This window comes from Choristoneura fumiferana, chromosome 29, assembly GCF_025370935.1.
Source record: "Choristoneura fumiferana chromosome 29, NRCan_CFum_1, whole genome shotgun sequence".
In the NCBI taxonomy this organism is placed as follows: domain Eukaryota; kingdom Metazoa; phylum Arthropoda; class Insecta; order Lepidoptera; family Tortricidae; genus Choristoneura; species Choristoneura fumiferana.
In genome coordinates this window covers 2486141-2499662 of record NC_133500.1, presented here as the reverse complement: position 1 = coordinate 2499662, position 13522 = coordinate 2486141, and the positions used below count along the sequence as shown (strand labels likewise).

General features: G+C 37.5%; 1 protein-coding gene across 3 annotated transcripts; it reads left to right on the top strand.

Moving 5' to 3' along the window:
- The first annotated feature begins 229 nt into the window (after positions 1-229).
- Positions 230-9810, top strand: LOC141444294 (uncharacterized). Of its 3 annotated transcripts, XM_074109791.1 has the most exons (7): positions 230-821; positions 1704-1866; positions 2554-2649; positions 3140-3314; positions 4153-4268; positions 6887-6986; positions 9642-9810. In XM_074109791.1, exons 1-6 carry the CDS (start codon positions 331-333, stop codon positions 6956-6958), a joined length of 1113 nt encoding a protein of 370 aa, XP_073965892.1. In that variant the 5' UTR covers positions 230-330; the 3' UTR covers positions 6959-6986; positions 9642-9810. The 3 variants fall into 3 exon arrangements, with proteins under 3 accessions (XP_073965892.1, XP_073965893.1, XP_073965891.1); XM_074109792.1 differs by having other exon boundaries at positions 6905-9810; XM_074109790.1 differs by having other exon boundaries at positions 6887-9810.
- The last annotated feature ends 3712 nt before the right edge of the window (positions 9811-13522 follow it).

Genomic DNA, 13522 nt, shown 5'->3' with positions numbered 1-13522 from the left:
GTACATGGCAGCACTATTATTGACAGCTTTATGATGTTTTTTTTGGATTTTTTTAACTATTTATTTTCTTTCATCTGATTTCTGTACACGAAAAAAAATTGCTATGGGATATTATTGAACTTGCCACTCTGTATATAAAATCATATAAAAAAATCTGCATAAAAATAAATCGTTTACAAGACCAAACATTGAATTATTCATGACACAGCTTAAATTAAAAATACGCCTAAAACCTTTCAAACTATTATTTCCCCTCACCCCTCGACCGTCTTTTTCACAACAAATTCAAACGCAATTGTCTCCTGAAATGTACCCAAAAATAGATCCAAAATGAGTTCCATACTAAAATTTATCCGTGACAACCATATACTAGCCATAATAGAACAGGCAGTTGTGAAGAAAAAGTCAAGACTGAATCTCAACGCGTTCGAAATCACAGAAATACCATGCCTTCTCTTCACCTGTTACGAAGTTGAGCACCTTTATCTACACAGAAACAAAATAACAACAATACCAGTGGACTTAATGCAATTGTTTAACTTGACGACGTTAACTCTAGATTATAACAACATAACTTCTTTGCCTTCTGAGATAGGAAACTTAAAAAACCTTGTGAATTTAAACTTGAGTTACAATCCTCTACAAGTGCTGATACCAGAAATTGGGGAACTCGAGAACCTCGAAGCCTTCTGGTGCAACAGGATAGGGCTGCAGGAAATCCCCAAGGAGATCGGAAAGTTAAGTAAATTGGATACTTTTGGTGCAAGAGGGAACAAACTTAAAACTATTCCCGTTGAGATGACCAAGCTGTCAAAATTGAGGTAAGGATAGTTATTTTTATCCCGAAAGTGTACTTGACATTGAACTTACATTCAAACTAGAGGGCTTTTTGTTTTATATTCATATTGTGATGTTATGCAATAGAAAAATTGTTTGAATAACAAGTAAATATGAAGATAAATAATCTACCTTTCTATGTTTCTCATATTATAATTTTTAGGGTTCCATACCCAAAGGGTAAAAATGGAAACCCGTCCATCCGTCTGTCTGTCTGTCACCAGGCTGTATCTCAATGAACTGTGATAGTTAAATGGTTGAAATTTTCACAGATGTTATGTACCTATAACTGTGGCCGCTATAATATATATATATAGTTTTTTGCTAATGTCTAATGAATGTTGTATAGATGGTATGGAACCCTTTGTGCGAGAGTCTGACTTGAACTTACAAAAATAAGATCTTTGTAGCCTAAAATGGGCAAGCAGGCAACTCTGGTTATAAAATTGACATTAATGTAAAAATTTATTATCAATAGTTTTATAAGTTGGGTACCTATGTATGTAATAATAATAATAACAAAGCCTTTAATTTTCCAAATACAGGAGTTTCAATACTTATTTTTTCCTTTATTATCAGCAAGTTGTTAGTATTGTTAGTAATTCCTTAGTTTATTTATTTGTGTTAATACTAGTTTCCGTAAATTTGGACCCCTCTCTGGGTGTCGGCCTCCTCCAGCTTGTTCCAAGTCTCCCTATCTTCCGTTTTTTTCAGCAAGTCTTTTCCTTTTCCTTTAAAAAAAAAAGAAAATAATAGAAAAGACCTATGTATGTAAAATTTCCATATTAAATAATATTTCATATTAAATATTTTTTTATTATTTCATTTACACAATATACTGACTTACTTAAAAAAAACCTTTTCAGATGGTTAACCCTGGAGCGCAACGAAATAGAATCCCTCCCGAACACGCTTGGGGACCTAGAAGCCCTGATCCATTGCAATCTACGTAACAACTGCCTCAAAGAGTTCCCGATGTCCATACTGCAGTGCAGCGACCTCATGTTCCTCCAACTCAACCACAATGAAGTATGTATTGTACATTCAAGGTAAAAAAACTTAAGCAAAGTCCCTCTATCATGTAGTAGGTATATCCAAACAAATAAGATGATGTTCTGTATTATCAGGTGTCTACACTACTACATACAGTTATCGGCACCATATTTGACATTTCTAGGGCAGGTAGAATGTGTCAAATATTTTTGCACTGCTGTGGCAGATATTAATGCAGGTGTCTGTGCAGGTTAAGGCCTAGTGTCAAAAGCTTTTTCATGTGCTCTGATTTAATACAGGCGTGATTTTTGTGTGTCTGTGCAAGGCCTTTTGAAGTTTTTTCCTGTTCCATTATTTTTCATTTATGTTTTAACTGTGTATTAATGTAAAATATTGGTGTACTAAGCGTTGTCTGTTTCGGATTGGTTAGTTTGCTACGACTTTTAGCAAGTTATGCATAAAATAATCATGGAAATAGCCGTGTGCTCATGTGATATAGTCTAGTATGGTCAAATCAAAAGCATAAATATATATATGTTGTCAAAAATATCTATACACCTTTATGCCACTAAACATAAGGTTGATGTATACATATTTTGATGCTATGGCTGTATATAAGGCTTTTTTTTTACATAAAACTGACTGGTGATTGACCTCTATTCCACTTAATAAAAAATACAGATGCCTAAGGTGTTTCTCACTGGTTATATTTTTGTGTTGCAGATTTCAAGCGTGCCAGAGGACTTTGACATTAACCGCTTGCAGATCCTTGAAATGATTGATCTCCGAGACAATCCCATCTGCGAGTTAGATCATCCAGTGAGTACTGAACATCTGCTCTAATATTTATATTTAGGTAAATGTCGGAAATAAATGTGCACTTTGCAAACTGCTCATTTGTGAAATTCCATAAACAGATGGTTTTAAAACGCAAGCTTTGATGTTCTAGTTCTCTTTCACACACCAGTTATGTTATAATAATACTAGCTTTTGCCCGCCACTCCGCCCGCGTGGTATTCGGTTATCGCGCGCTGTTCCCTCGGAAACTGTGCTTTATTCCGGGATAAAAAGTAGCCTATGTCACTCTCGGGCCCATAAACTATCTCTATGCAATCACGTCGATCCGTCGCTCCGTTACGGCGTGAAAGACGGACAAACACACTTTCGCATTTATAATATTAGTATGGATTTGGCTGATCAATTTATCTTACATACTGATCAAGCATACTTTGTAAATCTATAATATTTAACCAGTTTGTACAGCTGTCGAATAGTGCATTCATATCGGTTTTATAATATTGTGAAACAGAAGCACATGCTGATTCGGTACGTGGACGGCACGCCGCAGTCGGGGTCGCTGAGCTCGCTGGCGTCGGCGGCGTCGGGCCGGCACGCGGCCGCGGCCGCGCTCGCCGTCAACGCGACCGCGCTGCGGCTGCCCGCCGTGCCCGGCCCGCGCCAGCTGGAACACGCCGCGCTCATGGGTGAGACCACTAAATAGATAACTACACAAATCAATCTACATACAAAGTGCGCTCGAGCAACGAACACATAGACACTGCTCACGGACACGAAATCTCGGACCGGTTGGGACCAGTGCGAGCGAGAGTGCCATTCGCCTGAGACACGCGTCTGTGAACTTTCTTGTGCAATAATGGAGAATGCGAATTTATTACACTTTAAAATATAATAATCTGCATTTCGCCAATGTCGAAATCGTCGCAAGATATTTTCTGTGACAAATTTGTAATATAACAATGACATTAACATTAAAATATTTTAGTTATTATTAATTTATATTTCCATTCTTCCCGTTTCATTCTCAACAATAAATCAAACAACTAGATACGAGTGCCACTACCACGATAGTTTTTTGTTTATAAGCCAATAGTTGACAACCCTAGAGCGCCCACCGAGCGTAGGTATGAAAAGGTGAAGTACCTACATGAGAATGACTTCTGTACCTTTCTATTTTGTGGTGAGACATTACTGAACATTCACACTTTAATAATAATAATAATATTAATAAATATCATGAGACACTCCCAAACTAAGCAAAGCTTGTACTATGGATACTAGGCGACGGATAAATACATATTAAACAGCCAAGACCCGAAAACAAACATTCATATTGTTCATACAATTATCTGTCCCGGTCGGGTCGTCCAAAAAAACACACTAAAAATAGGGACAGCTTTTCATCATCAAAATCAACAGTGCTCGTTATTCTGAGTAAGAAGAACCCAGATTTACCTGATTCTGGAAAAAGAAGTAAGTAAAGGAGGCTGCATTTAAAGTCTAAATGTACTTTGTGATGTTTAGCGGACATAGACGTGGACGCATCATCCGTGGACTCTTCCGAGGACTGGGAGAACAGCGTCAACAGCTCAGAGCTGGACGTGCAGTACCAGAGCGACGAGGAGCGCGCCGACAACGAGGTGACACACACACACACACACACACACACCTACACTGGCCGGGGGCGGGACGTGGTGACGGAATTAAATAATAGTACATTACTGCAGAGGCCATGAAGTAAGGGATTGATGAACGAGCCGGATAAACGAGTCCAGCAATCCCTGTTCTGGCCGAGGTTGTATAGTGCTTTCTCAAACAATGTGAGGAAATATTTCATCCATCCATCCATCCATCCGTCCATCCATCCATCCATCCATCCATCCATCCATCCATCCATCCATCCATCCATCCATCTGTCTGTCCGTCCGCCCGTCCGTCCATCCGTCCGTCCATCCATCCATCCATCATCCATCCGTCCGTCCGTCCGTCCATCTCCATCCATCCATCCATCCGTCCGTCATCCATCTGTCCGTCCACCCGTCCGTCCATCCATCCATCCATCCATACATCCATATATCACATCGCATCGCATCGCAGTATCGCAAATGATTACAGAGTAGTGGTGGTTGGCTGTTCGTAATTTTTCCTTGTCAGTTTAATTTAGTAAGCAAATTTAAAAAGTTAGAGCAGCGGACAATAATGGATTTTCATACATACTTCATGGCCTAGGAAGAAGTTATGTAGGGATTGTAGGAGCCATCAATGAGAAACTTCATGTCTCCATTTCGTGACATTCATACATTTCCGAGCATGTTTGAGAAAAGGTCCTTTACGGTTCCAACAATGCATGGTTGGATATCGGTCCTTCATTTCGTTCTTTATAGGAAAAAGATATGATAATAATAAGTGATCGTTCTTTCTCCAGCGTTTTCAGTGCAGTGCTAGGGTTGTCAGTAGTGCCCAATATTAAATTGTTTGAAACAAGAATCAAACAAAAATAAAAATAAAATAGATTATTAAACAAATCGGAAATACAGAAAATACTCTTAGAACATGTAAAGCCCAACCCAATATGCATAATGACATGAAGGATTAATTTACTTTAAGAAAATGTAAAACAGTTGCAATAAATACTTATCTCAGGTTATAGTTCATATTTATGATTAGGAATTGATATACTAACTATATATTAGCATAGACAGTATAATGCGTAGGTAATGGCAGTGCATAAATCATCATCATCATCCCAGCCTATATACGTCCCACTGCAGGCCTCAGAATGAGAGGGCTTGGGAAGTAGTTCCCACGCGGGCCCAGTGCGGATTGGGAACTTCACACATACCATTGAATTGCTTCGCAGGTTTGTGCACGTTTCCTCACGATGTTTTCCTTCACCGTAAAGCTCGTGGTAAATTTCAAATGTAATTCCGCACATGAATTCCGAAAAACTCAGAGGTGCGAGCTGGGGTTTGAACCCACGACCCTCTGCTTGAGAGGCCATATGTCAAACCACTCGGCCACCACGGCTTCAGTGCATAAATATAGAAGTAATTTTGTTTCTTCACTGACGTCCCGTCAAGTGCTAAGAACAGTTGCGTTGATTTTGTGTGTGAAAATTAATAATTATTAACTGATTAAACACAATGGAGAAACTGGTTTACAGTAATAAATGTTATACACAATTATAATAACTGATTAAGTAAAAAAAATGTGTTTCATTTTCAATGACAACATAATATTACATAATTTTAAACGTCAATCATATTATACACGTCGACAACCCTAGGTCGCTGTCGTGTGTCATTTGACCTCGCACCAAAAATGCTAGAAAAAGTACGATCACTGATAATAATGCACATAATGTAATCATCCCATCATCTCCAGCCTATGTACTGTACACCCGAACCAACTGTATCGTGACGTGACCCACTGTGGAACCTTTTCATAGAAAAAGTCATAGTGACATCGCATTGCTTGACAAAGGAATTTATTATGACACTTACTGTGAGAACGTTCTACTGTGGATCAGGAAGCAAATGGTTCGACTTTACATCCCACTGCTGGGCACAGGTCTCTTCTCAGAATGAGAGGGCTTGGGCGTCAGTTCAATTTCACACGCACCATTGTATTATTTCGCAGGTTTTAGGTTTCGTCACGATGTTTTCTTTCACCGTAAAGCTAGTGGTAAATTTTAAATGTTATTTCGCACATTAATTTCAAAAAACTCGGTGCGAGCCGGGGTTTGAACTCTCTGCTTTAGAGGCTATAAGTCAAAAATTTAGTCGATCTGTTGTCACCTCTTATAAGATAAATGTACCAGTATTCGACACGCCAATGCTTAATTGATGACACCCTGCTGTCATTTCTATTGCTAATGACATAAAACCTTATGGCTGATGCATTTCGTTGTCAAAAATCCAATTCAAAAAAATACCAGGTAAAAATACAGGTTCTTGTATAAATCTTTAATAGAATCCTTCTAATATTCTACTAACCCTAGCAATCCTACTAATATTTGTTTAACGCGAAAGTTTGTATGTGTGTTTATTAAAACGACTGGAAGGATTTCGATGAAATTTAGTATCGAACGATCGCTCACGACGACCACGGGCCGTAGGTGGAACGGTTTTGAAGGCGTCAAGGTCGTTGCGGACGTTTAGTGGAACTTACCCTTTGCGATGTATATCCATTTTTAACCCCATCACTGCCCACTAACCATGATCCAACCACCGGACGGTGTTTAACACGCTGACGGCAGATCGCGCAATTTTTCCAGGCTGTCGGCATGGTGTTGCCAGAGCTGTCCCGTTACGCCTCTTCAGCGAGCTAAACTGGCAACACTGGAACTCACGACTACGGTATGACTGCTTTAAATTTTACTGGTACCACAATAAACAGTGGGTTGTTTCGTTTGTGTAATTCGATAAGTGGTTTCTGTAATTCACAAATAATTAATACGGCGTAAAACAGTGGAAAATGGGCCAACAAGGAACTAAAAATTTACTTCTGCACGATATTCTTGCCATTTTTGAGCATGTCGCATCAAAATAGTGACTGTCACGAGAAAGTGGAGACCCGAGTTAACTTCTACTCTTTTATGCTGTACCCTATTTAAAAAATGCTGCTGTCAAACTGACAAGCAATGACATTTAAATTGATAAATTAGGCGTAGTTGCCAGCGCAATAATATGGTGACCAAAAACCGGTCAATCAACAATGTGTTAACTTACTTTTAAATAAAAATTGCATTAAATGTCTAAAATTTTATGTACGTTATGTTCCTCGCTGTTTTGTGAGAGCGATCATGAGTCAGTCAATCAATTCAAGTCAATTTGAATAATTTTTGAGAACTCGGCCGGAACCTTTTCTACGGCAACGACTATTATAAATTATAAGAGAAATTGTTTTAGAATACAGCGATCCTTACGGAATGCCGTGTTTAAAATTCGTTTTACTATTGAGTTTGACTGTATTTTGTATTTTGAAAGGGTTAAAAACGTATACGCTCGCCAGTAAAAACCTCACCGATATAACGTACGTAATAATAAAAATGTTGATAGCAATCTTAAAAATGGTGCTGATGTTTGGGCGATAAATCACAATATAAAAATAATCTGAAAATCAGTCAATTCATAGAAGGCTCAAAATTTAACAAAATTAACATAGTATTCTAATTTTCCCTCCATGGAGAGATTATAAAAATACAGATAAAACAGTATCTACCAAGATACAAATTCACTATGATATGTCGAATTTTTTTTCAAATGTGATGTCAAATTTTTCCTCCATGGAGAGATGATAAAATACAGATAAAGCAGTAGGTATACTAAGATTCTAATTCACTTTGAAATGTCGAATTTGAAGTGATGATGATGACTATAACCTCCTAACGCCCAAAGTCCTTTATAATGGACTTACGAGTAATTTGACATTGAACTCTCTCAGAAGCGACAAAGTTTCATGTTCATAAAACAAAAATTTGACTTGCGCGTTAGGAGGATAAATCTCGTCTAAATAGCACACAGTGATACAAGCTCAGTAAAAATAACTTTCAGGGCACGTTTACGAGTAGAATAAACCTGCTCTGCGAGATTTTACCTTGCCTTTTTTACTAACGGTTTATAATTACGCACGGCGAACAAATTTCCTTATACAACTCTGATGCAAAAACATGGTGAATTTAAATCTACGGTAATACACGTATTTGTTTGAGGAAATATTTTCGCGTAGTTTTTTTTTTCACATGAGCTCGCGGCTTCATATAATTTTCATGGGCAACACGGTGATATTTCGCATTACAGACTTTCGCTAAAAGTAAGTGTCATCTCATTACATCAATACAATTTGAATTGTTAAAAACCGGCCAAGAGCGTGTCGGACACGCCCGAAATAGGGTTCCGTAGCCATTATGAAAAAATTAAGTAAAAAGCAGTGTCACACGTAAAAACGATCACTTTTATTTGTGGGTTGTCGTAAAAAAAACCGTTCGTTTTTTGTATGGCCACACTGCTCCTTTTATTTTAATGAATATCGATGCGGATAATGCTGGTAGAATGAATTTAGGTGGGATTAAAAGACGCCACGAGAAGATATTGTGACATTTGAAATCACGCGGCAACTTAAGTTGTAGTTTAAAAAAAAACAAGCTTTAATTAAATATTAGAAATATAAAAATTCAAATGATTTTGAGTAAAAAGCTGCACTGAGAAAACTGTTCTGGTTATACTCAATCAACGTGGGTAATTAAAATCTGAAAAAAGGTTAAAATGTCTGTGATAGATACTGGCTGGCATTATCTGTATCGGATTTGATTGTCATTAAGTTTTAGCTAGTATCATTCATTATTTTTAATTTATTTGTAAATACTTAGATCTTATTTCTGAAATGTTTATGGGTATTCATTTTAATCTTTGTAATAATCTAATTACCTGCCAGAAATCATGATGTTTTATTGAAATTTTATTTTTGATAGGGCCTATAAATAACCCACTACGATATCCGTCCTTTCTTTGGTCCATTCAAGCCCCAATTTCATATTCAATTTTATTTTTTTAAGGTTTGATGGAAAATTATTACTATTATTATTATAGCCACAAACTTTAAAGATAGTTAATAAAGGCCCTAATAAAAATATTTTCATATGTTTTAAAAGTAAATTACGACATTCTTTCCTTATGAACTTAATTAATTAGCACGCAATGTATCACTACACTACATGATCACTACTTTGATTTTATTCAAACGTCGCACTTGCTAACGTGACAGCTGTCACAGATCCGCTTCTCTTTCGTGTCAAATTATTGTACTCAATCATTGGTCAGCATTGGTATGATTAAGTGTCCGACCAAAACATTGTATTTTTGCCGAAACCGAAGGTTCGGTATTGTTATAGTTTCGGTCGAAACCGAAACCGCACCTTTTATAAACGCGATTAAAACTTTGAATAAAAAAGCCAGTGGGCCGCCTTTCCAGATATATGAATAATGAAAAATCTCGCTTGCCTAATATTACAGGGTTCTACGTTACTTACGTATTTACTTACGCGATATTGCCAGCCGTGCCGAGCGCACCCGATGTTAGCCGAGCGCCACCCAAAAGTACGATGTAAGTTACGGCGCGGCCGAAAGGTTCGGCTGTTTTTTGGCCGAAACCGAAACCGAAACTTCGGTCGGATACTATGATTGATATTCGAAAAAAAAACAATGAATGTCTACATCTGGTTTCTATTTGTATAAAAAATACACGCTGTATTTTTGGCGTCCAGTCAAACTGACAAACTAGCTGAACCACATGCTGCAATAATTCAGATTAATTTTAAAACACCTTGGTGAAGGAAAAAGAATAAAGTTTATTTGAAATCGAACCTACAACTTTTACTCGCACAAATACAGAAAATGGGTCTATGGTACGGTAACAATGAATTAGTTATTTCAAGGCGGAGCAGCTGGGCTACTCCGAAACTCGAAACTCGAAGTTCGTGTCGTGCGGTCTTTCTGACACTTACACTGTTTGATACGAGAGCGATAGGGACCGCACGACACGAACTTCGAGTTACGAGTTTCGTAGTAGCCTTGCTGAGCGCAAAACGTAACCTGCGCGCGTGATGGAAAGATAGGCACACAGCCTAAACTTTTACTGACACCCGCGCTATCGTAAAAGTTTCGCTTCTAATAGTCTTTATTCTTTAGAAAAGGTTTAATTTGGTAAAAAGCGGAAAGCACAAGACCGGTCTGAGTAGAGAGACTTGGGGGAGGCCTATATCCAGCAGTGGACGTTTTTCGGCTGACATGATGATGATGAGAATACAAGGTAGGCCCTGCAACAGGAGCAAAAAATTCAACCACAGCTTCCACTCTTCATTATTGAGCTAATTTAGTTCTATAACTTTTGAAAATAACTTGTATTATGATTATAGTTTAAAGTTTAATTAGACAAGCAATGTATTGTGAAATCGGTCATTTTGTTACGTGGCAGGCTGTCATTTAGACTATTGGATGCCGTACATTGAAAATACAATTTAATTTGTTTGGAATAAACATAATGACAAAATTACTTAATTTTTGAAAGTTGCAGTACTAAAGTAGTTCCAGCAGAACCTGTGTTTTAATTTTTTGCTCCTGTTACAGGGCCCACCCGGTATATTCAGAATATAACTGCATGATATATTGATGTTCTTCGATACATATGTGTTGTAATATTTGGTGTTCACTGTTCTATGGTACCAATACCATGTAATCCGAATTTTGGATAGTATTATCATAGAAAATATTGTTAAAAATGTTTTGGAAAATATCTACAAGTACCTAACTGTAAGGCATATATTGGGACATGTTGTTATATAGTGAGTGTTATAAATTATCGATGGATGTGATTCTGATGGATTTCTAGCTTTATTGTATCTACGATAGTTTTGGTTTTAAAAATCAATGCAGTCTCGGTATGAATAAAAAAAAATTGTTTTAGTAATATTTTTAAGTTCCATTTCAATCATTTCCGATATATCTAAAACAATAAGTCTATTATTAAATAAAAAAAAATGTATTTTCTTGCTGGAATTTTGTTTCAAAATACTCAACTCTTTGTGTATTAGGATTAAAATGTACTACATGAGTCCAAAATATCAAATTGCTAAACGTCCTTTTTCCTATACCTTTGTAATTAAAATTAATAATTGTACCAATATTGTCGAAATTTATCAAGCTTGTAAAACCATTTCCTAAAATGAAAGTGTGTAGTAACCGTTTTGTAAAGAGCATTATTAACCTCTTCAACTTCAACGACCCTAAAAGATGCAACGATAGCCTGCAACGGTACTGAACCATTAGTCGTTCGAAATACAACGTCAACCTACGCTTATTGATTTCTATACGGCGATCCTGGCTAAATAAATATATAATATCATTCTAAAAATGTTCCCCTTGTTGTATACTGTAATTTTATAAGGAACAACAATAATGAGTTATAATATATAAATGCCAGTAACTGGCTGTCTGTCTTAATGTCCACGCTTTTCCCAAAAGATCAACATTTCGGAAGTGGTTTAACGAAACCAAAATGTACCAATTGTAGTAGAGAATTTTACCAAATGTCTTTACCTTTTACATGGTCCTGTAATCGGTAGGTTTAGTGATGGTATGGGCTTATACGAGGGTCAAACTGAAAGTTCTTAGAAAATCAAAAAATGAGCAAACTAGCAAGTTATTAGTTTTATTATATCTTTTTCAAAATAGTGTCCATTCACATCAATACACCGCTGCATCCGATGGAACCACTGAGAAAAGCACTTAGATCGTCATTGTCGGTAGATGGCTCTTTTGAAACGGCTTCCACGTGATCAGAAAAATAGTTTTTTCGCGCGTTTTTTTTTTTATTTTCGGGTAAATAAAAATCGCAAGGTGCGAGGTCGCTAGGTATACGGCGGTTGACCCAGTAATTCCACGTCTGACTCACTAAATATAGTCGATCATTTCGCCTGGCGGTGTGCGACGAGGCGTTGTCGTGGTGAAGAAGGATCCTACTTCGAGGTCGTTTCTTCCGTTTTTTCCAATACAAGTGGCAAACAATTGTTAGTGTACCACTCTGCAGTAACTGTTTTTTGATCCTCTAAAACAATTGTCGCATAGTGACCTGTCCTTCGAAGAACGAGGACACCATCTTTTTTCCCACGCTTCGACCTTTTTTAACTTAGTTGGCAACTCCTCGAAAGGGGACACCCGTTGAGCAGACTGTCTCTTGGTTTCTGGATTATAACAGTAAACCCAGCTTTCGTCACCCGTAAGTATGTCGAAAACAGCATTTGAGTCACCTCCGTTAAATCTTTGAATCATTTCACGGCACCAATCAACCCGACGGAGTTTTTGGGCCTCGGTCAAATTATGAGGTATCCACCTCGCACAAAGCTTCCTGACCGCTAAATGTTCATGGAGGATTTTATGCACTTGACTCATACCGATGCCTAAGCTTGTCCGAATCTGCTGATACGTCACTCTTTTGTCAGTCTCTATCATACGCCGCACAACACTAATGTTATTTTCAGTCGCCGTAGGAGGCTGTCCCTCACGCAGATCATCGGTGAGATTAGTGCGACCACGTTTAAACTCATTAAACCAGTTGTAAATGGTCGCACGAGATGGGGCTTCATCATGAAAGGCCAATCGAAGTCTATCATAGCTTTCTTGTCGACTTTAACCCTTTACCAGGCGAAGGGATATATTCCTCCCATATCTTATATCGGTTACCGTAGTCAGGTTTTAACTCCGAAACCTCCTACAAAAATATTTTGTCGATCCCTGAAAATAGTATTTTATTATCTTCATTCACAACACGCTTCTAAATCGCGTAATATAGCTTTGGCAGCCGTTTAGATTCACTTGAACGCTAATTTCAGTAAACTACGGAGAAATTCGAACACTTTCCATAATTTCTATGAAACAGAAGTACTTACATAGGTCGAACAACTTTTTGATATTTTGTAGATTTTGAGTGTTGAAAGGTAATGTAATCTTAACATTGCTGAAATATTCATGCATTTTGTGTATGACCAAAATTAGGATATGGGTTGACATTATCCCATGGCCTTATTAGAGTTTAACTGTGCGGGAGCTATTCTTCCCATGGCCCGGTAAATTGTCTTGTCGTGTCATAAAAACTCGCGTAAGTAATAAAACTGTTTTTGTGTTCAACCTAGAGCGAATTCATGTACCTAGCTTTAAAATCTCCTTTAAAGACTTTCCCTGAAGAATAAGATGTGGGAGGAATATATCCTTCGCCGTTCAAGAATATAATAAGACAAATCGAGTCTGACAGTTAATTACTTACAGCCTTTATTCACAAAAGTTAAGCCTCCTTGAAGGCTCCTTGAAGGCCCGATCTAAAAAAACATGATTCATAAACG